Here is a 27569-nt window from a genome sequence, read left to right on the forward strand (position 1 = left end):
CACAAAGCTGCCTGAGGGAACAAAATTGCACGAAGATGATTTTGAACCAAGGTAAGTTTTACACGAGTTACATTTTTGCACGAGTGTAAAAAATAAAATTAAACAAAAAAATAATAATAAAAATAACGTAATTGACCGAGGGTAAGGGTTAGGTTAGGAGTAACAGTGATAGTAAAAATTAAAAAAATAAAAATTACAAATAAAAATTTTAATAAAAAAATGAATTTAAAAAAAATACTACTGACCGAGGGTAAGGGTTAGGAGTAACAGTGATAGTAAAAATAAAAATAAATAAAAATTACTAATAAAAATTATAATAAAAGAATGAATTAAAAGTAAAATACTTACCGACCGAGGGTAAGGGTTAGGGGTAACAATGATAGAAAAAAAAAAAATAAACTTAATAAAAAAATCAAAAAAATTACCGTGCAAAATTTTCTCCGTGCAAAATTGTCTGCTTGTGCAAAAGTGTCTTCGTGCAAAAGTATCTTCGTGCAATTTAATCCCCTCGTGCAAAAGTATCTTTGTGCAACTTTGTGCACTCGTGCAATTTTGTACGCTCGTGCAATTTAGACAGCTACCCATATTAATTTACTTATATTTATTTCCAAGAAATTAAAAAACAATACTTCTTAAAATGGTTTATTAACAATAATAGTCTTAGCATAAAAACAAGATTTTTTGGTATGAAATACACAGAAAAAATAACAAAATTACTTTTTATTACAGCAATTGATCTCGAAAAAAGTAATTGACGCAATAACTGGCACTGATGACAAGAAGTAGAATGCTTGTTAGAAACTTATCATAGATGCAATAGAAAACTGATTTTAATTTTGATTTAAATTTATATTCGCTTTTTAACTTTCTTCTTTTAAATCTGTGTTTTAATAAATATTGCAAAAAAATGATTTGGGAAAATATTTACAATTTATATTAGCTAAATACTTATTCACTGTAAAAATTATTTACAAGATTAATTATTCAAGATTTTTATTTGCAAAACTAAGTTTAACCCTTTAAGGGATTTTCAGTTACAATTTAAATCTTAAATAAGTAGTTTATTTGATTAATATTAATAACCTATTTGAATAAGATTTAATATGTAACTGAAGATCCCTTAAAGGGTGAAACTTAGTTTTGCAAATAAAAATCTTGAATAATTTATCTTGTATATTCGTCTCCTTAATTTTAAATAAGTTGAGAACTATTTTTGTTCAATTTAGAACCTCAAATATAAACTTATAAATTATATTATATGTATTAAAAATGTATCTTATAAATAAAAGTAGTTTCAGCCAAAATAAAAATAAAAGCTAATTTTGCGTAACAATTATCTATGTATAGTGTATATACCATTCATTTTCAATTAAATTTGTTTTAACTTTTCTTAATCCTTGTAATACTTTATCTTAAGAACAATCAGAAAATCTAAGAACATACGTGTTCTAGTTCAAAGAAAAACAGCTTTACATAACCAAGCAAGTATGTTTGAAATTGTAATTAACAAATTTCTGAAGTCGAAGTTTTGTTTTTACTAAGCTGTTTTATAACTATGAAACTTAAAAATATATGTCTATAAAAATCTTTTTGTTTAAAGTAGCTATAAAAGATTTTTAAACTAATGTTATCAGCTAGTTAAGTTTGTTAAGTTGTAATACTATCCTAAGTTACACATTTTTGTAATATATCTACTAACAAGCAATTTTTAACTTTTTATGACTGTGAAAGGATTAAGTAGCTAAATGCGAACCCATACTATTCTGATATAGGTAACTCTATTGGCCGAAATATAAACTAAAAATTATGAAAGTAAAACTATAAAGCTAAATGTTTTGAGCAGATTTTTCTACCGAAAAGTTTCTAGGGACGCTAGTCTTAGACCATATATTATATTCTTTTAAATTCGTTTAAACTTTTTAAAGTAAACAACTTTTTGTCAATGGGCAAGATTTACTCAAAACAAAGTCTTTTGCAGACCGCATTCTTTTGTGATTTTGTGTTATTTATTTAAGATAAAAATTTTGACGCGAAATTGTAATGAGATGATCAATTAATATGAACTACAACGTACTAAAAATTTAATTAAGATCACACTTCAAAGTATTTCTGATAAAAGTCCTCTGCATCATTAACTTGCACAGTTTGTTTTCAAGCTAAAAGAATATGTTTTGGGACTAAATTTCTGCTTGGTGGTCTGTTAGCTACCTACCCACAGCACATTTTTAAGTGGAAGTTTTTTTTTTTTCAATAGTGAACAAAAATCCAAAGTTCTATAAAAATACAAAGCTTCAAAACTAATTTCTAAATTCCCTTCACAACTAAAGTTCTGCAAGTTGGTGCGAGGCTATCTAAAAAAAAATATTTAATAAAATGTTTATATCTTTATTATTAGAAGATCAACTCTGATAGAAAAATACGTCAAAATGTTATTTTTGCAAATCATTTTTTCAAAATTTTGTTAGTTAAATTTATTTATCGACTAATTAGACTTTGAAACAAATATGTTTTCGCACGTTTTCGTCGATAACTTAGTATACAATGAAAACGACACATTAGTAGATTATAAATGTACATACAAAAGTTTAGTAAATTTCAATAAGATTAAAGAGCAAAGATAAGATAAGTAAATAAGAGCTTATACCGGTTATTTCTTTTCTTCAAAAATAGTTTTACCCAATGTTTACCTTGTAAGGATTTTTTTTCTTTAATTTATAATTAGTAATCTAGATAGAACGTATTTTTATACAACAAAATCTACTTCACATTGACAAGCTTTTGAATCTAAAAAACTAATTAAAATTAATCAGATATGTCTCATTCTATGAAAGAAAAAAACACTAAAAAACATTTATGATTTTAGTTCTAAGAGTAAATTTTAAATAAGCTTTAAAAATATTATGATAAATATTAGGCTACGTAGTATAGTTTTTTTTTTAATCTTTTTAAAATATTTCAAATTTGAATTACTTATTTTCAACTTATACTCGCGCGATTTAGGGCCGCCAATTTAAACTTACTAAAAAATATTTAAACAAACAATATATTTTTGTTTAGTATTTTGTCATGTACTACACGTACGTATATAGTTTACCCAAAAATATTATAAATAAGGCTTAAGTTGAGTTTACTAGTTACTAACTAATTTGAATTTTTACTTAGTGCTAAGCTAAAAACCTTTAGACTAGTTCAAAAACAGATTATTTGTGAAATTACAAAATAAAGTAGACATTAATTATAATTTTAAGCAATCAGAACTTCAAGTTTAAGCTTATTTTTAACGTGAAGGTCCTTCTTTTCGATTATGAGTTTAATTTGTTGTTTAAAACATTAACGGAGGCACACAGTGTTTTCTCCTAAAAATCAAGCACAACATTTTAAGACGAAAAAATCTAAAGTTTATATACAATTATCTTTTTAAATGTGATAGCTCTCAATTAATGGTAACCCTTATTAATTACCAACTATACAAAGGCCCTCTAACATTTTGATAATTTATTGACAAACATAAAGTAGAAACCGATGTTTTATAACATAAGTTTGATGATAATAAGAAAAGTTAGTTCACTGACTTTTTTTCAGAAGTATGGCGTAACTTTCTTTTCAATTTAAAGTTATTATAGAACAATAACTGACTTTTTACAACATTAGATACTTTATTGCTAGGATGAAGTAACAGAAAAATGTCAATTAAATATTTTCCGAAATAAACAGAAAGTAACATACCAATTTATATTTTAATGAAAAAACTTTATAAGTATAATATTATAACGTCCTGTGTTATAACTAGTGATGTACCGGACCCGAATCCAGACTTTTTTTCATATCAAGATCCGGCCGGATCCGGATATCAGACAAAAATGGCAAGATCCGGCCGGATCCGGACCCGGATAGTGAGTCCGGTACATCACTAGCTTTCACATAAAAAGTAGAGCTTACATTTGTAGTTTCAAAATTTCATTTCTATAAAAGCTTTTGTGATAAAAAAAACTATGAATGACTTTAAATTTAGTATAAGGAAAATTCATAGAAAGATAAAGTACATCACAGAAACAATATCTGGTAGCTAAGATTAAAATTTATTAAGATCAACTTGTAAAAATCAAGGAGGACCCCCTATAGCCTTACCAATCTAAAATCAATTAAAATCAAGTTCTTAAACAAAATTAACTAGAAAATTACAAAATATTGAAAACTGGATCAGCTTAAACTCATTCAAAATCTAAAAAAAACTATCCTGAGTTTATAAAAAACCTTAAAATTAGCCTAACAATTTGGTAGTAAAGTTTTTAATTTTACAACATAAGTAAAGAGTTGCATTTCTGAAATGTTTATTTTATAGTTTAAATGTAAACAAATATAAATTAGTCACGTGTTCAAAATGAGCAAATCACGGTAGGTGTTTAATTTTAACTGACGAATATGACTCTTTTTAATTTACAAAGGGTTTGTTTTTAAAAGATTTGTTTCTGTATGCTCTTATTTACTAACTAGATCCGAATCGGCCGGATATCTGTTAGGATCCGGCCGGAACCGGACTTTTTTTCCATATCAATATCCGGCCGGATCCGGATAGTGAGTCCGGTACATCACTAGTTATAACTTCCTGGACAAGACATTAAAAGGTATACAAATGGTGCGCGACTCGACAACCGTAAGATTTTTTTGTGCACCAGATCTTGTGATCAAATATTTTGAGTGCTTTTTTTTGTTGTTCAATAAACAATTATAATTATACAAGTATTGTTTTGATTAAAACACACTTTTCTTCTTTTATATAATAAAAATAAATCTAAAATCTTTTATAAATCTAAACCTTATAAATAGCATAAAAGTAGGGGTCGGCAACCTTTTACGAGAACGGGATAGATCTAAAGTATGTGCCAAGTGGGCTTAAAAGGGGGATCAAGCGGTCATTAACTATAAAAAAAATTTTCTTAGTATAAACTCAAACCAAGTGTTAAATATAGATAGATCTTTTTTTCTCAAAATGAATTTTATTACTTTCCTGTTCTAAATATTTTAGAAGTTTTAATCCGACAAGTCAGGGTTTCCAAAAATTTATTACTATTCCTGGATTTCTTCCAGGTCTTCAAAAATACAAGTTTATGGATCTATCTTTAGTATAAAATTAAGTTAAGGAAAAAATGCTGTCTTAAAAGTGTAACAATATTGAAAAAGTACTGTAAACAGTTAAGTTTTTTAATAATAAGAAAAACTAATAACAAAAAAGATAATTATATTATTGGTTTTTTGTGACAAACCGAAATTTCATTACTTTTTATGTAAAAATTGTTTAAAACTTCGGGTTTTAAAGTGATTTTTGTTCAAAGTTACAGTTTTTTGGCCTAAATTTTCAAATTCCAGCTTTTTAGCAACCTTGACAAGTTTTTGTCAATAATTTGATTGCAGATATCTACACAAAATACCTGAAACACTTTAAAAAATTGAGTTTAAAAATTACTCAATATTAACAATTCACCAATAAATTTTCAGAAAGAATAGCAGTTTTTTAATAGAGAAATAATATACTTCTTCTAAGTATTCAAAGAGTTTTGACTTTTCTATATTACCACTTAAAAGAACAAAAAACCTTAAAAAAAGGGGTACCTCCAGATTTCCACTGCTGTTTTTGAGTAGCTTGAAACACATGCAAATCATTTGCATATTTGTTGAGTCAGCAAAAAATATAAAGGTTTTTCTTAATTATACCGTTACCCCTAACCAACCTTACCCTAACATAAAAAATTAATTAAAAACGAAAATGTTATTATTATAATTCAAATTTTTTTTTTTGCTGACTCAGCAAGTATGATTTGCTACTTTTATGCAAATGATTTTCAAGCTATTCAAAAAAAGTAGTGGAAATCTGAAGTCACCCAAAAAAAGTGTTTGTATAAAAGCTTTAAAGGTGTTTTTAGAAGTTGCTTCAAGCCTTAAATTTGATATAAATTTAAGGATTTTTTGACTTATTTTAAACTTTAAAAAGCAAAAAATAGCTACATTTAGTCTGTCTTAACTTTTAATATATCGGAGGTAAAGAAGTAGTTTACTAAAGTGCTATTGAAAACTTTTATTGCAAAAAAAATTTAACTGTAATCCCCTGCATGGTTTTTCTTATTAAAAGACACGTTACTGAAAGCTTTGCTTGGTTGGTCGCAATTTGCCGACCGCTGGCTATGAACTTTGTTACATTTTTAGAAAATTTATTTTTCTTTTTATTAAGTGTAAAAATACTTTTTTCTAAACGCAATATTACATGTTAACTTTTTGTTTTTTTATTATTTGTCGAATTAAATAAACCTTTGTTTGTTTAACTATGTAACTTTTTTAATTTAGCCTAGAATAAACTTTTAAAATCCTTTTTGTACTATTTAAATTATCGTGTAATATTATTGATAATTGATTAATAAAATAATTTGAATCTGATTTTGTTATTTATTTCGAAAATAAAAACATGCTTTTAATTTTACAGTAAGATAAAAATCCCTACATGACCTTACAGATCAAAAAAAAGCAAATATAGTATTTCAAAATCAATTGTCTAGTCTGAATACATAATTTTTTTTTCTGAAACCAGCTATGGTTTATGCTAAAGGATTACAACAAAAATTGGCACTGACAATTTAACTTATGTAACAAACAGATTATTTCCTTTCATGGCATCATTTCTACAGCCTTATTTAAAAGACTAGCAATGATCATTATATTTCAAACTTGATTTTTATATTTACAGAGCAGTATTTTTTTTCAATTATTGTCAAGTCGAACTTTCTTGAAATACACCCCTTATCACAAAAGCTAAGGGTTTCTCAAGTTTATACTTCTCTTAATCCTTTTTGTTGTAGTTTTCATTTTGAAAATTAAAGCCAAAAATAAATATGTCTTAAATTGATGTTCTAGTAAATTTTCATTTCTAGTTTTCGTTTTCAAATTCAAATGCAACTTGAGCTTTTCTTTTTTCAAGCATCATAAGAGTTTCTTAACAGTTTCATTTTATTCAGCTGAAATTTTAGATAACATGTTAATTTAAAATTCAGCAAATACACAACAATAATAAGAACATGAAAGAAATTTATTTACATACCTTAAGTACTTTTACACGTGTTTAAAATTAAAGATGACAACACTTTGCCAAATAAAAACTAGATTTAACAAAAAAAAGTCAAATAATGATCGGAAAAACAAAACTATTAACTTTTTTATTAACTGATATACAGAACTAAAATCGAAAATCTACTGTTTATTCTACGAACCAATATTAACTACGACCTGGCTTAAAAGAGAGCCAAAGTGGTCGAAAGAAGAGTATAACACTACATCATAACAGCATGTGCATTCTGTATGAGTTGAATCAGCGTCCTCACCCATCTAGTAGCGGCCTGCAAAATTAAACTGTGTTAACTTTAACGGATTGAGACTTTTAGTTTTTAGATTTGAGTTTTAAAAATGCGTTTTGAGTACAATTTAACTTAGCATTATTTTGTTTCCAACAACTGAATATAATGTTTTCAAATGATGGAGTGACAGTAAAACGCCATCATCAACATTTTACAAACAAACTAACGATCGCGGTAGTATGGGGAAGGGGACCTCCTGCGCGAGTACGGGCTCGGGGATCTCCTGCTGCCCCTGTAGTATGGCGATGGAGACCTGCGGTGTCTTCCGTATGGACTTGGCGACCTCCCGCCTCGGTACCCATGGCGGGGTGGCTCGTACCTTTCGATCATATTCATTAAATAATGTTAACTGTAAAATTACATGTTCACCCACTAAGTCCAGGTTTCAAAAAAACAAATATATACAAAAAACATAACTTTAATTAAAAATAAAACTCACGGTTTTCCGACATTAAAAAAAAAGTACAGGTTTTTTTCTTAATTTCTCATATTCCAGGTTTTATCCCCAAGTTGTCAAATTCCACGATTTTCTGGGAGTCCAGGTTTTTTGGCAGCACTGCTCAAGTAAAAAACAAAAACTCACGGTTTTCCGACGTACACGCCGGGAGTGGGGGTGTGAGCGCGCTTGGTGATGCTGAAGTCGACCCGCATCCTCCTGCCGTCCAGCTCCTTGCCATTGCACTTCTCCTTCGCCTCGATCGCGTCGTCCTGGTGCTCGAAATATACGAAGCCGAAACCACGTGACCTGCCGGTCTGCAGAAAAGTAAAACGTGTTATAAAACTTAATTTTGTAGGTTTAGTAAAAAACTTATGGCTATAAACAAGACTACCATCTCAAAATATTAAACTACTGAAGCAGGAAATTAGCTGATTATAATTGGATAGCTGTAAAAATAAATTCATTTTAACAGCTAAAACGTGTGATGAAAAATATGCAATTTGATTACAAAAACTTTTTTTTTTTTCAATTGTGGCATTAGATAAGCTTTCAACTCAAAAACCTTTTGATCAAGAACGATGTTGATAGAGTCGATGTGGCCATACTTTTCAAAAACAGCCCTCAATTCTCGTTCGGTCGTGTACAAACTCAGACCAAAAACTCCGAGGCACTTGCTTGGAGTGGGATTCAACTGTTAAATAAATGTAAATTATTATTATAATCTAAACAAATGTAAAAAATAAAAACAAGCTTTATTAGGATTTTTAGTTTTGAACTGTAAACTGATATCAACTTACTTCATTTAAAATTATGTTAAAACATGATAAATGCAAACGAATAGATAAACCATAAAAATACAATGAAGTTAACTAATTAAGTTCAATTCATTCTATACAAACTGCTATCTATTTTTAATTGCACCTCAAACCTTAAAACTAAATTTTAAGGACAAAAAAAATAATCAATTATGTTTTTTTTTTATAAAGGTAGTACAAAACTTCTACATTTTAAGAAATTATATTAGAAGTACTTTAGGCTCAGAAATAAAGTTTTTGTTGTACAATAAAAATTTGGGCTTTTTGTTTTATGTAAAAATGAAATAATTCTTGTACAGAAACTTTCAAGCTTTATTTAAATATTAATTTCGCCCATACTACTCTATGTTTAAATTTAGACACAGTAAAATACAACAATAACTCACTCTGTCTCCCAGGTACTTCTAAATATTTTTAACAAATTATTAAAAAAATACAAAATTAAAAAAATATATATAAAATATCAGTAATTTAAAATAAACGCAAGAACATTGAATAAATTGATTCGATAGTTTGTTTCAAAAAAAAAAAACATAAAAAAATATTTTAAAAAAACAAGAAAAAATAAATGATTGTAAGCATCATACCTTAAGATAAAATAACATCAAATTATCACTTAGTTAGATTACTACGTTAAAACTATTTTTCTTTAGAAATATTAAATTAATGTTATTACAATATACATCTTGATAAAGTCTTTAAATGCTAAATTTAACCCTTTAAAACTCAAATAGTCAAGTATTATTGAAACTAGAGTTCAGCAAACAGCTAAGCATAAACCTCTGACCCACGTTTTGTTTTACAGCTTGAAAACAAATTGTGTAGACAAGTAATTTTTACATATTTATATCAAATGTTATATTGCTAAATTAATGATTAATTATTTAGAACTGCCTTTATAAAGAGTATTTTTCAAAATTAAAATAGGTCGTAAATGATTTTATAGTAAATCTGGCTTGTTATTTTTAAAAGTTGCCAACCACTAGTTTAAAAGTCCAAATATGACAAATTATTTTAACAAATATTTATGTCTCACTAAATTATTAATTGAAATCAGATAAACTCACTCTGTCTCCGATGTGCCTTCTCCTATGAGACATGGGTGACCTTGAGTACCTCCTTCCATATGAGCGAGATCTTGATCTGGAGTACCTGCGACGAGAACGAGATCCGCCACGTGAGCGCGATCTTGAACGCCTATGGGAGCGAGAGCGCGATCTGCTGTACGAGCGCTTGTGGCTTCTGGACCTGCTCCTGGAGTAAGAGCGCGATCTCGACCTGGTTCCTGAACGAGAACGAGGTTCTTCCTTGCGGGGTGATGGAGATCTACTGTCCCTTTCAACCTGACAAGTTTTTATTCAATATAACATTATGCAAACTAATTAAATGTAAATAAAGTACTTATCAGAAAAAATATCAATATGAAAACTTTTGAACAATCTTATAATTTTCAATTAAAAAAACTTTCTTAACTCTTAAAAATATAGCTATTTTTGATAACATTTGTTTAAAAGTTATTCTCAGATACAATTAATTTAACTCGAGAATTAAATACATATATTAACTTTAAGCTATTTACTACTAAGGAAACAGATAAAAATAGGAGAAAATGTTCTTTTTGTACATATGTAATAAAGTAGTTTGAAATTAAAGTAGTTATTTGAAAATTTAATTTTATAGTGTGTACAATATCATGCTAAATGCAACATCAATTGTAATTAAATTTTAATCAACTTAAGCAATTTTTTTTCTCTTATTATTGACCATAAGAATTATGTTTAAAAACTTAAATAATACAAAATAGTTCTATTATAAGCAGCATCACTTTACTAACTTCACTAGCTTTTTAAAATGTAAAGCTGTGGAAACAATTAAAATGACAGGTATACGAAAAAGTAATCAATATATTTGCAAAAAAACTATAAAATTGTTCATTATTGTAAAAAATAATATTGTTCTATAGGTAAAGTGAAAAACTCATTATATTGTAGCTTTCATAAAAAAAACATGAGTAGTGACTATAATGTTTTTATTTTTTTAAATATAACTAATAATTTAACTAATAAAGCGCTTATTTATGGCACAGCATTGGGTTTGTTTGAGATAGAAAACTTTAAAAAACTAAACATTAAATTAATTTTTGGATCAGTTAATATGTAAATCAAACATAAAAAGCAGCAAGAATATAAATGTTAATGATAAAATTACCAAAAAAAATTGTATCAAAAGACAACACAAAAAATATTAAAAACACTAAAAAAATATTATAAAAATGATATTTAAAGAAAATTACTTTTAATTGTACTTACTATTTTCATAGTTTTCACTTTAATATTATTATTTATTTTTGGTATACCCATATTCTTATAGTTTGATAGTTTTTAAAATCTGCTTTGAAGCAGATAATTTTTTAAACCAATAAATTTCATAATGTAATATTGTATATTTTTCTTACTTTTAACATTTACTCTAATCACTTTAGTTACTTTTTTAGTAATATTATGTAACCACAAATTTTGCTTACTTGTTTCGATGGTGATTCACTCATATCCACTTGATCTTTTATTAAAACTTATAAAAAACTATATATTCTGTTATAATAAAATCAAGTTGGTTACTACAGAAAACTTTTAAACTTTATAAAAGAAAAACAATAAAATTAATATTGTAATTTTTTCAACAATAAATTTGATAGTAGTCATTTTAAAAATTCAAATACCTTTAATAATTTTGTTTTCTTTTAAACTTCAATCAAAAACATAATTTAACAAAGTATTATTTGAAATCAAAGTACAAACTACCCAAAGCTTAATAAATAAATATTACTTAATTAAAATAAAATTATAAACTTTTTAAAACTTATAAGATAAATTTTAAATAAAAGGTATGTCAGTCTTATTGTATAGTTTAATTTAAAGGTTCAAACTTAAACATAATAACTTTTTTTTCTTTGACATAATTTCAGCTTATGTTAACTTTATACATTTTACATCACATAAGCTTTATACATGTTTTTCAATATATTGGATATAAAGTATTATAATTTTTTCTTTTTTTAAGAACATTTAAAAACAAAAATTAAAGCTAAAACAAAAGTAGTATGAACACTTTATATTAGAGACAAAAAATATTAGTTTACTATTTATTTTTTAGTATCAGTCTAAAGCAGGTCTCAAACAATGTTTATTTTTTGAATAAGCTGCTTTTATTGTGTTTGATGAGCTGCTCTGCAGTGAAACAGCGTAATGCAATGAAAGTTAAAAATTAGTTTTTATTCACTTAATATTGTCTCTTGTACAAAACAAGTATGTTATTAGGGTTAAGTGACTTTTAAATTATATGAAAAACTTTCACATAAGTTATGAGAAATAATCAGCTTTGTTAAAAGCTTTTTAAGCAAACATAAACATAAGAAGAGTTCTCATATGAAGATTGACACACATTAATTTATAACTAAACATATTTTTTTAATAAAAAAATAAGCTGTTATTAAGTCCTTTGTCCTACTTCAGTACTTGTAGGTATTTAAGCTTAATAATTTTAAGTTTTTAGGTCAATAAATGTTATTTTTTAACTTTATTATAAGCTTAGGCCAGCTTAAGCTAGCTTGATGAAACTAATGCTCCTGCTGGTCTTTTTTAGTTTTAGAGTGGTAAACTTGTATAATGTTGAAAAACGTTATGCACAAACAATTACAAGTAGAAATCATTCACCTACCACTTATGGCAAAATAAAAAACAGTTTGAGTGATCAAAACTTAAACTGAGCAATAAAAACTAGTTTGAACCATCTGAGTTTAATGTTTATTACAATATCTCAAAAAAAATTGCCACCTTCAGTGCAATTATTTTTTAAAAGTGTGCATCATGCATCAACTTAGTAGATCGAAAAAATGTGTTTAAAATTTGTATTTTTGGTCTTATCTTTTTTAATCATTGCCTTAGTGTGACTTAGAGGCAGCAGTTGTTCAACAAAGTTTAAACTTTTTACAGTAACTTTTAAGTTTTATACATTTTTCTTCTATACCAGGGCTATAAAGTTCAAAACTTTGTTGAACAACTGCAGCCACTTAAATTTATAATAATCAATCATGATTAGTGGTTTTAATATGTCATTTCAAATTGAAATAGATTATTGAATGAAAAGTGTTTGCAGTACTTGCATACTAGAAAAGGTTGCAATTGCCAAAGCCAATAGATGGGATAACTTAAGGGCATAGGGCAGGGTTGCCACTTGTTATTTCAAGGTTTTTCCAGGTTTTTCAAACTTCTTCCAGGTTTTTAAAAGTACACATTTTTGGGTCTATTTGTAGTTTAAAGTCAAGTTTAAGGTAAGAAATAACTGTGTTAAATAGTACAAAAACATAGAAAAGATACTGTAAAGCTACTTTAAATATCTTTTTAATAAAAAAAAATTTTGATAATGACAAAAAAATTTTATTTAAATGATAAATTTTTTGTGTCAAATCAAGATTTTACTACTGAACATGTGAAAATTGTAAAAGTTCAGGTTTTTTTGGTGATTTTTGCATAAAATTCCAGGTTTTTTTTTCAAAATTTCTTAAATTCCAGGTTTTTCCAGGTAAAGTAGCAACCCTGAGGGGGGTAAATCACTTTTTTCACAATTTGATCTTATTTTATTTAGTTTTTACTAAGCTACAACATGCTGGTAAAAGTTGAAGACTACAATAGGTGTCCTTATGGGAGGCTTAAAACTAAAACTGCGTAAACAGACTCAGGGTTCGTGCGCAAAATTCCTTTTCATTTAGCCTGACAGAGACCTATTTAGCCTGACATTTTTTCAAAGTAGAAAAAATCACCTTCAGAAGGCATTTTGGGTATCGGAGGGTCTTAATTAGCAAATTAACGCAATAAAAGTATTCACAAAGACTATTTTTGAAGAAAATTTAAATTTAAATAAATTATTTTCAACATCTATCAATCGCTTACCCAGCAACTTGAATATTTTTAAACTGGTCATTATAATTTCTGCTTCAATGAATTCATACCTTTATTAAATTTTGGGGCTTAGTTACATCCACCGCTTATCACCCATATACAGGGTTAGTGTCAATTAGTACTTGAATTCGTCAATTATAAGTTACATGACTGGACCAGAAGCTTTTATTAAAACAGAAATGTGAATAAGTCTGTAAAAGAAAAACAAAATGTAGTTAAACACATCTCTCAAAAACTTTATGTTATCATTAAAGCATCTTAATTTTTAAAATAACTAATTAAACTAATCATGATATTACATAAGTTATTTCAAAGAATCCTTTAAAACGAATACATAAAGATAAGTATTAAACACATGATCTGGACTCTAAAACTTATCTTTTCATTAACAACATAATTTTTAAAATAACTACTCAAACTAAAAAAACAGTTTAAGCTTTTTATGTTACTACATAAACTATTCAAAAAAATCTTTATAAACGAATGAATAAAAAAACATTTATATTAAAAATAATTTTATATTTAAAACTGTTATAATAAATAAATGTCTTTGAACGAAAAATAAACGTAAAATTATCTAAGCGTTATAATAAACTGAAACATTTAAAAAGAGTAAAATAAAAATTACTATCAACTCATTAACTTGCAAAATATGATTCTACTAATTATGAAACTTATATCTTTAAGCTAAGTTTTAGTCTTGTGAATATATCTCTAATAACTTTGAATTAACAGAAAATAAAATATATTAACAAACTGCTAAGAGTATTAATCTAAAAAGTATTTGTTATAAAGCCTTTATATTAGAAATTAAAACAGTTTAACCAACTAAGCTCTGAAAAACAAAGCTCATGTAAACAAATTCAGACAAACAGCTAAGTTGTTGAACTAAACTGTAATGTTTAAACTGTACTTTTTTATGAATTTTTATAATTATGACGTATATAATCTACTAAAAACAAAATAATGAAGATTCTTAAAATAATTTTAGAGATTCAACAAAAGGTTTAAAGCACTTATTTTTACAAATACTGACTAATTTTGTCTTTAATAACTAAATCTTTATTAAGAAATAAATTCACATCTCAATTTGATCTTAATTTAAAAAATTTCATGCATTTGAACTGACAAAAACTGAGATTCTCAAATTTTTAAACATAAAAACTGATTTAGCCTGACGTTTTTCAACTTTTTTCAAAAAAACTGATTTAGCCTGATTTAGCCTGACTTAGCCTGACGCGCACGAACCCTGCAGACTATTTCACTAAAAATCTATCTTTTCCCAAGTTTTTTGAGATAACTACCTCAAATTTTCAGGAAATGTTCCTTGCAATAGTTAGAAAGTTCTGTCGCAAGGAATTTTTTTTAAATTAAAAAATTAAAAACTTAGATAAAAAATAAACAAAAAAACAATTTTGATCATTCAAACTGTTTTTTTTTTTGCCATAAGTGGTAGGTGAATGATTTATATTTGTAATTGTTTATGTATGAAATTGTCTAAAAGTTTTAAACTGCATGAATCATCTAAAAACAATTTTAAATCTAACAAAAAACTAGCCAGAGTTCCTCAAAAACACAACTAGCTGAGTTTTACATAAAAAATCAAACTAGCCTGACTTGACATGGGAATTTTTAATTTTAACCTAACAGGAGTTAGCCTAAGTGTGGCAACCCTGTTTAATTTGTTTCAAACACATTTAATTAATTTTCTAATTGTAGGTAAACTGAATAAATTTAAATTAAGCATATAGGTAGTAAATATATATTAATTTTAGTAATTTAGTTTTTTACTTGACACGACTTTAATCAATATAGAAAACTTTATTAAGTACATTATTATCATAAAAGTTTAAAAAAATCTAAGTAAAAGACTAAAGAATAAAAAAATGTTGGTTTTATTTTAATTGGATGCTTTATTCAACTGTTTTATTTTTATTTTTTGTTAGGTAATTTCAGGATTCACATTTAAAATCTAAAAAAATGAGTGTAAATGAAAAATGAGTTATTTATTTTTTATTACAAAAATTTTTAAAGTGTATCTGCCAACAAGATGCTGCTGTACATTAGTTTTTGATATAAGATGACAATTTATTAGAAAAGTTAATATGTCACTACAGTTATGTTTTGATATATAAACATAACTAGTCTATAAATAAATTCATCAGTCTATATATAATTTTTTTTTTTATAAAAAACAAAATACAAGTATGGAGCTGAAAAATTTGAATGAATAATCAAAACTTTATACGAGTCTGAGTTCCTATTAAATACTTGTTAGATAAAATTGTTGACTTAATAATCAAAAATTGACTAGAGATTAGAAAAATACTTCAATTAACACAGTTTTAGAAAAAATATGGAAATACTTAAGACAAGCCTAAGTAGGCCTTAGTTATTCTACAACTTCAAATATGCCTGATGATGTAGCACCTGAAAGTGTTTTTTTTTTGTTAGATGGGACACTTATAGTTTAAGTTATATAACTAGTTTAGGGAATAACTTATAGTTAGTCATAGTATTTTTAATAAAATAAATTAAAACTTTAAAACACACTGATAAACATGAATGAAGTTGCTTTAATAAAACTCAACTTGAGAATAATTGATATCATGTTTCATGAGAATGATTCCTTTGCACTGCAAAATGGTTTTTAGAGATAATAAGTCAAGACTACCTTTTACTTAATAGAAACTTATGAGTAACTAAACTCATTTTATTAGATTTGCAAAAGGTTTTATGAAAGTCTTTTCCAGGTTTTTAAAATAAAATATTCTTTATCCATTTATAAATTAATTTTAAGGTTTAAAAATATTTTAAAATGTGAAAAATATAGAAAAGATATTGTAATGCTACTTTCTTTGTGTCTTATAATAAATGCAAAGTGTTGAGAAATTTGTTTAAGGTTTTCTGAATTTCTTACAGGTTTCTGTAAAAACATGTTTTTAGGTCTATTTTTAGTTATGACTTTAGGTAACAAACTGTGTTACATAGTACAATAACATTGAAATTATACTGTAAACATGTTTTAATTGTGTTTTTCAACAAAAAAAATATTTGATGATGAAGAAACTATTATCTATGAGATATTTTTCATGTCAAAACAAAATTGTACTACTAAAAATGTAAAATTGTTTAAAATTGCAGATTTTTTTAGGTTTTTTAGTGATTTTTGTTGAAAATTCCAGTTTTTTTTCAAATTCTTAAATTTAAAGTTTTTTTGGCCTATATTGTCAAATTCCAGATTTTTCCTAGATTCCAAGTTTACTGGTCACCCTGTAAAATAAATCCTAATTATTAGAAAAAAATTGTTTATGATAGATTTTTGACACATAATCAAATGAAAATCATTATACATGTCTAATATCATGATAATCTTAAGTAAATCTTTAACTATTTCAAACTAGCCTAATTATTTTTATAAATCAAAAAAATAATAATCAACTTGTGCAGGATTTTTTAATTCATCTTAGTATGAGAAGCAATCTTAACTCATCAAAAACATGAATGTTTAATGTGGTTTTTATTATATATTTTTTTAAGCTTATTAGTTTAACTGTATTACATTTTTTTTTTGAGATTCTGATGCATGCAATTAGAGCATGTAAAGATTTAAAATAAGGAATGCAATACTTAAATAACAACAAACAAAAAAAATGTTTTTTAACAGAAGAGTAGAAAACTATTTAAAAATTTTATCATAAATAATAATTGGTAAATTTACAAAATCTATTGGGACCATACTTGGGTGTTTCTTGAAATATTCAACAAATTTTATTTGCATCATTCATTTTTACAGTTTATAAACGACCATTTTGTTCTATAGTAACTTTTTGATAAACAAGTAATTTGACCATTTTGTAGAAACTATTTTATCAAAAAAACAGTAAAAACATGTAAAAACAAAAATCATTTTTGAACAGTCAAATAAAAGCACAAAAAATATAAAACTTTAAAAAACTAATACAGTTAAATTTCAAAAATTAAAAAAAGTTAAACTTATTAGTTATTTTCGTGAATACTTTGTTGTTATGTTGCTAAAAACTACTTTACGCTCAGAAGCTTAAAATATATATATTTTTTTTTAATAATTCCGTTAAGAAATTTTCAAGCGTAGCTGTAACATGCACACATCTATATAAAATACAAAACTTAATCCTTGTAGCCAAAGTTACGACAGGTGAAGTTGTTTCAATTTGATGTTGCATTTTTAATGTACATATTTTTACTAGTTAATTTAATATTTTTAAACAATAATGTCCGTAAGTATGTAAATATTTATAAAATCCTATATATATACAAATATTAAATCTGGTAGCAATTGTCAATTGAAATTACGTAAACAAAATGTTTTAGGCTGAAAAAAATGCAATAAGTTTTATACTGTTTAGTTTTTTTAAGTTATATAACGCAATACGCATACAGACAGAGATAATATACTTAAAAGTAAGTCTGATTTGTATATTTGCTGAGTCAGCAAAAAAAGGTTTATTTTAATGCTATATTTTATTTCAATCAAAAAAACATAATTTTTTGATTAATTTTTAATATGTTTGGTTAAATTGGGTTTAAATATTAAATTGGGTAAAGAATAAGGGTATCAAAAAAATTAAACGTTTTTTAAATGCTGACTCATCAAATATGCAATTCAGACTGACCTTTAAGTAACTTTTCCGCATACAGTGTTTTGCTCTAAGAGCTTATCAATGCTTAAGCTAAAGTTTTTAAAAAAATGTTTAAAGTCATAGAAAGTGGATGTTAATTAAGAGGTTAGTTAAAATACTGAGATGCAAAAAACATAAATATAAACAAGAACTAATCTTTATTTTGAAAACAAAACAAAATCAAATTGATTTCATGAGATGAGGTTAATAAAGTCAAGTAGATAATTAAGTAACGAATGATGAAATCGTTACTTTTAGAAAAAAATGGTATATAACATTAATTAATTGTTGATAAACATGCATACTTTAAGTTAAACGTTTCACTTTTAATCGGTTGCTTAAAAATTAGAAGCTGTTTAACGAAAATAACTAAAAAAATAAAAAGTCTGTATATATATATATATATATATATATATGAAGTCTAGTATTTTAAATGCTTTTGTGTTGTTACGCAAATTTAAATTTTCAGAAGTTGCAGCTTATTAATAAGTAGCCACAAAAGTTTTAAATAAAAAATAAAATAATAAAATAACAAAAAGCTAGTTTTTGATTTATTTTTGCTCAGAATCTTAAAATTTCATAAAGTGAACAATGATTTAATGAAAATGAACATATGCTAAAATGTGTTGAGCTAAAGATGTTGCAATACAATTTTTTAAATTATGACGTAGCTATCGAAAATTTTACAAGTTTAGGTTTGGCCTGAAGGTACAAAATATTACCTACAGAAAAAAAAATTCAAACATGTAGGATACAAACGTTATAGACAACTTAAGTAATACGTTTTACAGAGCAGTTTTCTCAATTGTAGACAAAAATATTATAGTTTGTTAAACGACAAAAAAAGGCGCTCAAAATATTTGGTCATAGGACCTGGTGCACAAAAAACCTTTCGGTTATCTAGTCACATAGAATTCGTATCGATTATTTCTTCTATCGGCTTTGGCGATCGCAATTTTTTAAGTATAGAAGTGCTACAAATATTGTGTGGGTTTTTGTTTTTCAATTTGATGAATTATATCATAGTATATTTTAAAATTAATATTGTTATTTTCAAGTTTCAAAATGTAATTTGGAAACTTAAATTTAATGTTAATTAATTTCAAACTTAAATATTGATATATCAGTTAAAAAGATAATCCAAAAACACAACCGAAAAAACTTAAAAAGGATAAAGATAAAGGAAATTAAACGCTTTGCATTTATCGAGTAAAAATATATTTCCCCTAATAAAAAAAACAATTATAAAGCAACAATCACCTCAGTAAACGAAAAAGGAATTATATAGGTTCAGCGGGTGCCACATTCAAAATAAGAATAATAAATTTAAGCTATTTAAAAAAAGCTTTTATCAGGGAATTAAAAAATATTTTAAAATAGCTGTTCACAATGTTAGATTGGTTTATTAAAAGTTTGTACTTCCTAGTTTAAACTTAAGCTTCTTTTTGAGTTCTATAAAAATTTTAGTTTCAAATTAGTCATATAAAACTGTGTCATTTTATAATTTTTAGTCTTAAATTTAAAATAAAACTGGTTTTATGTAGCAAAAAATTTGCTCAATGTTTGAAATAAATTTATAATCAAGTTAATACTTATGCACAACTGAATTTGTTTAAATAAAGCAAAAAAAAAATCATGTATTATTTTTCTAATCTTATATACTTTTTTTTAAACTCATTACTTGTGTTTAACAATAAAAACAGCTTAATAAAGATTTAAGTACAGTAGAGTTAGTTAGTTATTCTGAAAAGAACGAGTAGCATATGCACGGGTGTCATTTTTGTAAGAATGGCTTTTTCAAAAAGAAAAGAGCCATGAGACTTTGTTTGTTCATGCCTTTGCCCGAAGGTAAAGTCATGAAAAAACGCTTGTTTCTCTCGTCTTTGTCCAGGGAACTTTTTGTCAGAGTTCAGCCACGAGGAGGACAAAGTTCGAAAAGTGAACACGACTGTGGTCCGCACTGGTGCAAAACGAATGTAGAAGAAGCCATAAAACCCAGCGAGATGCCACAAGTTAGACAAAGCATCAATTTTGAACGACATAAATTTTGCACCGGTCAGATGCAGATTGCAGTACTAAGGTCTAGGTTTTAGAATGTTTCTGATTAATCATATTATTAAAATGACATAAGGTAGAAATACTTCAATAAATTAATTACATAACCCCTGACCTATCTACATCAAGTTAACATGAGTTTTAGTCATACCAATTCGATCATCAGACCACAAGCAACATTTAGATAGACAAAAAGAAACATATACATATTATGTAATTTATTCTATTAATCTTACTATTTTTATTCATTTACAACTAAACTTTAAGTTAGTTATAATTAAGTTTAAGACGCAACACGAAGATATTAACTCTTGCAAAATTTTTAGTTTTTTGTCACACGAAATTCTAGGTTTAGATACTGCCAACGCTCGCCAATGTTTTCGTTGATCTGTCTACACTCTACATCAAGATACACAAGAACAAAAAAAAACCAGCACTGACCAGAAAAAAATCTTTAATCCACCCTATTTTTACAACTAACAGACTAATATTTCAAATTGAAGCAAAAACTAATAAAAATGATAAACAGGAACAATTACAAAGTATCTTACCAGTTGCATAAATTTCAATTAAAAAAAAATAATCCGAAAACACAGAAAAAAATATTGAAAAACACCAAAATTTAGATGAAAACAAGCTGCTGTCCAGCTGTCGAGTAACTGCAACCTAAAATACAAATGCTTCGTTGAAAACGTCATACACAAAGAAACAATAATTTAGCAAAAGAATGAAAAACTACTTTAAATCAACATCCGGTAGAAAAGATGGTACAATCATAACAGTCGCTTTAAAACTAAAAATAAAGATTAGAACAGAACTATCAAAATATACCTGAAACTTAAAAATAATAATGCAAACTTTAAAACAGTCTTGAAAGTTCATCACATTGGAGAAACTAAAAATACATGCAGTATTTGTAGCACCTGCAACCTTGAGAAAATCGTGAAAAAATTACGAAGTCTGATAGGAGGGACGATACAAACTTTCTACACCTGTCCTTTAAAAGCTAAGTTTAAAAATTAAAGCTTGTTGTTTTTTAGTATACTTCATGTTAAAAGTATATATAAAGTTTATTTTGTAACCACTATTTAAAAAAACTCTTAGGAAAAGTCAATAGTTTTTTAATATTTTAGTAAACTTGAAATTTCAAACTCAAAGCATGTAAGTACAATCAAAGTCTATTTAATTTCGAAATTTAAATGATATTCCATAGACTAAGTATCTTATGAAAACATTAAATTTTATAACCTTTAATAGTAAAGCATTGCCACACTAGAATATGTTCTTACTGTTTATAAACATCTAAAGTTAAAAAAGAAGCTAAAACTATGTTTTATTTCAATCATTCTATTATGTTTACTTTTTTTTATCTACAACTAAATAGTAAATTGATATTGAATTTAATTTACAAAGCAACACGAACATATTTATTTATTAAGCATATTTTTGGAATTTTACTTTATTTTTAACTTACGTAGTGTGTGCTCTTGAAGCTATTAATTTCAGAGTTTTATAGTATTTAACTTACAGTTGTTGTTAAAAAAGTATGTTTTTCCTTTAGCTTTTGTCGCAAGATAACAGCTTGTTTTGGTTTATATTGTCATTAACTAACTAATAGGGATATTTTAATTTCATACATAAACTACCTAATTGCGTAATTAAAACCTTTCTTTCCTACCGTGACATTTTTTTTTTTTTTTAATCAAATGCACTGACAAGATCTTTGAGTGAAATTAAGTTTGCTGAATAAGTTAAAAAATAAAAGCTCCAACACTATAAAAAAAAATTTAGAGTTTGAATTTTTTTTGCAACAATGTAAACTGAAGTTAATTCAAAGTATAAAACAGTAAATGTACTTTGGTTTATTTTTTATTTCTTTTTCATTGCAGATTTAGATTTAAAACTATGATTATTTTTTATATAAAACAACCCTAAATGGAATTTTTTCTTGTTATTCAGTTTTGTTTGTCTGCAGGATATTTACCATTTTAAATTACACTCTTTGTTTGCGTCTTTTAACTCCCATGTGTAGTTTGATAACTCAGTACTATTTCTTTTGAAATGTTTTCAATGCTTGCTTTATAATTACTATATCTATTTTTTATTGTTGTGCTTGTTGAACACACGTAAAATTTTGTTATATTGTTTGTTTTTATAGTAGCTCGGTAGATTATATTGTTTGCAAGGCAGTTATTGTCTAAAGGGCATTTTTTTCCTGCAGTTGCAGGTTTTTTCTTGCTGTTTGAGGTTTAGGTTGTTAAATATTTTGTTATTGTGTTTAAGAATTTTTGTTTTGAAGTTTTCCATGCAGCTATAAGAAATTTTAAGTGTATTCCTGTTAAAAATTTTGTGGTATGGCTGGTTTGCGTTAAAGTATTTTATACTAATTTTAAGAATTCTTTGCCTATTTTAGTGGCTACTGTCTGGGAAAAAGGTGGGTTAAAACAAATAACTTTTCTTTTTCTTTGCTTTTTTGTTGTTATATTTGCTTTTTGGTATGTTAGATTGAATTTGTGGTTGGCGGGTCTGAGTGCTGATTGGTAATTATGTTTTATACGGTTAAATGATTCTTAGTTACTTGATAAATTGTTTAGTTTCTCGTTAATAGTTATAGTTAATTGCGTTAATACTTGATAAGGGTGGTTGTTATATGTAGACGTTTGGTTTACAACTACAAACTTGTAGAGGTTAATTATAAAAGGTCAGAATCGTTTTTAAATTTATTTAGTAAATAAAAGATGATTTATACAAAGTTCTAACTTAAAAAAATGCAAAAGTCAAAACTGTTCAATATGTTTTCAAACTCTATTTGTGTTGAATTAATAGAATAGTAATGCAGCAGAAGTAGAAAACATTGTATTAAAAACAATTATTAGTCTTTAGATTCAAAAATATGTTAAATACAAACAGTCAATAGTAAGTAAATCATACAATAAATAGAATAAATAACTTAGATTAACTTTGAAAATTAATTTTTTTTAAGTTAAGTCATTTCCAGCTAAACATCGAAATATAACTAAAAAAAAGAAAGATTGATCGAAAGTCTGTTCAAATATTCGCTTGTTTTTCTTAAAATAACACTTATATGCATTTCACTTTACAGTTTTACTTATAGACAAAAACACATTTTAATTATATTTATACGTTTACTTTGTTATCTTAGTTTAATACATACTTTTACTGGCTCGTCTATCTTTTTATTTCAATTAATTATACATTAATTTTGAAATTTGTTTGAAAGCATGTGTCTAATTTTGTGTTTTTTGGCATTCTCGCATATTGAAACTGCAAAGTTTGTTTGTTGCAGGCCTTACAAATGCATAAATTTAGTTGTTTTTTTAATGTAAGTTTAACACATCACGAACTCTGTACCTTAATGCATAAGCAATGTTTTTTGAAAAACTACCCTTTAAAACGTAAGAAAGTTTGTCCAACAGTTATTGTTAAGATATCTAAATGATAGCTACTAGAAAGCTCTGCTTTTGCTGCTTTTATAAGAAGCATGTACTGTCTTGTGTCATATTTTTGTATATTTAAGGATAGAGTTTTGTTACATTTTGTACACTTTTTTCAATTATCTTGTTTCGTTATTTCAAATTGTGTTATAAACTTTATAGACTACGAAGAACTGTTCATATTTAATTTTACGTTAATAAAATATAACTGTTATCAGTTGTTTGTTTATCTTTTATCTAATAAGCTATATAAATTATACAACACTTTTCAGCATTTATGTTCTGATGTTGTTTAAGACTGATACCAAAAAAAATAATTTAAAAGTTGTTTGCATACCAATGTTTAATTGCTTTTATGGCTACCCACAATCACATATTGAAAGCCTAATGTAGACTCGTCTGCTTGGATCGGAATACTATACACGAGCATAAAGTTAATTTTATAGGCAAATTTATAAATTTTTCAAAAAACATAAAACTTTAATGTCAATTATTGTCCTTATCTTAAAAGCTATCTAAAATTTTTTTTTTTTATTTTAGAGAACGCACCTTTGTCTTTAATTAAAAAAAAAAAAATTGGTTTGGGGTTGGAATTATTTCATGGGGTCCCTCCAAAAATAAAGGTTTTTTTTTGTTTTTTTTTCATCATATGGTATTAAAACCAAAAATAAATATTTTTTTTTTTTTTTCATAAAACATGAAAAAAAATATTTATTTTTGGTTTTAATACCATATGATAAAAAAAAACAAAAAAAAAACCTTTATTTTTGGAGGGACCCCATGAAATAATTCCAACCCCAAACCAAATACTATTTTTTTAATTAAAGACAAAGGTGCGTTCCCTAAAATAAAAAAAAAATTTTTTAGATAGCTTTTACAATAAGGAAAATAATTCACATTAAAGTTTTATGTTTTTTGAAAAATTAATAAATTTGCCTATAAAATTAACTTTATGCTCGTAATACTATACTACTATGGTGCAACAAAAAGTTCAACAAATCAAAAGGGGTCGATTGAGATTTCCACTACTAACTTTTAAGCCAATCAGAGCCAACTTACTTTTTAGCTAATCAAAAGCTTACAACTTGGCAATAACTGATTCTATAGCAATAGATGATGCTAACATGTAAGCAAATGTAAACTAATATAAACATGTAAAACATGTAAGCAAATGTAAACTAATATAAACCTGAAGCAAATGTAAACTAATATAAACAAGTAAAATAAAATATGAACAAAAATTTGAAAAATACTACGAAATGTATTACAATTTATAGATATGATTTTAATGTGTTGACATAAGGCATAAGGCAAGGCTGTTTACAAATTGAAGATTTACAAAAGAAGATTTTTTTTTTTAGTGTATTCAGAAATTTTTTAATATGTATTGAAAGGTTTTATTAGACCTTTAATTCTATCATGGTTGCTACACACTCAGGGAACTCGGGGGATTAAGAAAAACTCAAGGAAGTTTAAGGTTACTCAGGGAAAATTTTGTGGCTCAAAGAGTGGCAACCCTGTTCTTTTTAGTTTTTTAGTCTTCCTTATTAGTTACAAGAAACAATTAGCTAAATATTTAATTAAAGTAACAACAGTTATTTTCTCATTTATGATGTTGTAATGAGAGTAATTGTTGTTTATTTATAAAGTTTTTGTTTGAGGTTGAGTATAATTAATTTTAAAGTGTTCCTTTTGTTTTGTTTAATTTTAGTTTGAATAAAAAAATTATAATATTTTTTTTTAGCTTTTAAATACAATTTAAATTGATTAACACAAAATGGTTAGTAGTTTTAGTTTATGTTTTTCTTTTATTAAGAATGAATTATTGCTTATGTTTTTAATTTTAATTTAGTGTTTTATTTGAAATTCTTTTAAAATATTATTGATTTTAGTTTTTGTTTTCTACAGAGTGCTAAGAAAGAGATTGAGATAGTTTTCAAAGGAGTTGACAAAAAAGATAAGGTTTTAAAAATACAGTTGAAAATATTTTTGAAGTTAATAAATTTATAGAATTTTGTAAACGAAGCAAAAACTCTTCAATTGCAACGTTTGAGAGCCCCCTTGAAGTATTTAAAACACAACAAAAACCTTTTGCACTTGATAATTTTTCTGATCCGTTATTTGTTCCACTTAAACCACTTTCTACATCCATAACTATTCCAACTATTTGTTTACCTAAAAAAAATCCTAACCCCACAAGTTCTTGTAATGCATTTTTACATCTGATACAACTTCAGGATCAAATTCAGGTTTAACTTCAAACTCGTTAAACAAATCTTCTCCAAATAATTTAAGATTGTTGACTTCCAATGATCAAACTTCTACAAGTAGCTTACACAAAAAACAACTAAAACGTAAAGATAGCTGTAATAAAACTATTCCCAATACTTATAACTCACCTATTTCTTTACCTATAAAAATTCCCAATACCTCAAGCTCTTTTAATACATTTGTTGCAACTGAAACAACTTCAGGTTTACCTTCAGACTATTTGAACAAATCTTCTAATAACAGTTTTACATTGTTGACTCCAGATAACCAAACTTATACAAGTAGCTCACATAGCCATCAACTTAAACCTAAAAGGGCTATGGAGATAATTTTAAATTCTACCAATGCATTTAATATTGAAGACAATTAACCAGTGATATATCCAATAAAACGATTGTAACCCATAATAGTTACAATCACGCACATTTTTTCTGTAAATGGTTTTAATTTAAAGCAGATAATAAAAAATATATTTTTTTTAAAACCTTTGACCAACAAACAAAAAAGTTTATTGCTAAACTTGCCAAAAAAAAGATTTAATTGATATATATCCCACAACAATAACTTTATTTGGTAGAATTTATCACCCTAATTGTGGTTCAAAATTTTTTATGCAGGTTTTCTATACCCAAGAATTTAAGATACTTAATTTTATAGGTAACAAACCAAATTGTTTATGCACAAGCATTAATAATCAAAAAAAAAACTGTATTATTAAATAAAGACAAATCTCCAAGTCAAATTTAAACCAATCAATTGTATGATTTAAATAATATAGTTTTTTAGCAACAATTCAATGAGGTAACTTTTATAATTAATTGATTAACATATGGTGTTACCACCTTTTTTAAAGATTTTTTGGGCTTAATTTTATTTTTTTTTCAAAGCCCTGAAGATTAACATATGATGATTATATTGTTTTAAAATCACCATCTATTGTTGATAAAAAATTAGTCTGATGTTATTCTTCAAAAAATAATAGTTAATGTAAATTTGACACATTTTGATTAAAAAAAAATTTCAGACTTTTTAAAAATAAAATATTTTTAACATGGACCCACCAGAAGACGAGGTCAAATTTCAGAAAACTTAAATCGCCAAGGAGTTCACTTTAATCATAATGAAGATCCTTGAAAGTAGACTTTGACAAAAGTTATGTGAGAAAAAGTTGAAAAAAGTTCAAAAAGAAGAAGATGACCTTGTTGAGGAAAAAGTCCTAGAAAATCCAGTCAATGACAAGGCAGATATTCTACTCTCTCAATGACTACAATTGGCAAGAACTGAAATGCCCGTTTGTGAAAAGAACTTGTGGAAAGAATGGACTAGAATACCTAAACACTCTCCGTTAACTATAATTTTATGGTATTTTATTTTTAGTGATCCTAATTTAATTATTTTTTAATAATGAGTCTATACATAGTATGTTTCAGTAAAATGATTTTGGTTTACGACATACAACAAGTTTTATATTTATTTTTAAGTTTGTTTTTAGAATAGCTGATTTTTTCAGTTTTA

At 26.1% G+C, this 27569-nt stretch overlaps 2 protein-coding genes across 5 annotated transcripts in view; one reads left to right on the forward strand and one right to left on the reverse strand.

Annotated features, from left to right (window-relative positions):
• Positions 1–859, forward strand: part of LOC145833330 (myoferlin-like) — a 42976-nt gene extending 42117 nt beyond the window's left edge. The window contains 1 exon segment of the mRNA XM_082940514.1: positions 730–859. Coding sequence (XP_082796640.1) covers positions 730–786 — 57 coding nt within the window. The 3' untranslated portion in view covers positions 787–859.
• Positions 860–7228: 6369 nt separating this feature from the next.
• Positions 7229–11247, reverse strand: LOC145835312 (uncharacterized). Of its 4 annotated transcripts, XM_082942884.1 has the most exons (7): positions 11179–11247; positions 9722–9997; positions 9041–9058; positions 8402–8530; positions 7984–8153; positions 7568–7719; positions 7229–7382 (listed from the first exon to the last, which is right to left on the reverse strand). In XM_082942884.1, exons 1-7 carry the CDS (start codon positions 11200–11202, stop codon positions 7372–7374), a joined length of 780 nt encoding a protein of 259 aa, XP_082799010.1. In that variant the 5' UTR covers positions 11203–11247; the 3' UTR covers positions 7229–7371. The 4 variants fall into 4 exon arrangements, with proteins under 4 accessions (XP_082799010.1, XP_082799012.1, XP_082799011.1 ...); XM_082942886.1 differs by lacking the exon at positions 9041–9058; XM_082942885.1 differs by lacking the exon at positions 7229–7382 and having other exon boundaries at positions 7563–7719.
• Positions 11248–27569: the final 16322 nt, after the last annotated feature.

Source organism: Thalia democratica, chromosome 4, assembly GCF_965202585.1.
Source record: "Thalia democratica chromosome 4, ktThaDemo2.hap1.1, whole genome shotgun sequence".
Classification (NCBI taxonomy): domain Eukaryota; kingdom Metazoa; phylum Chordata; class Thaliacea; order Salpida; family Salpidae; genus Thalia; species Thalia democratica.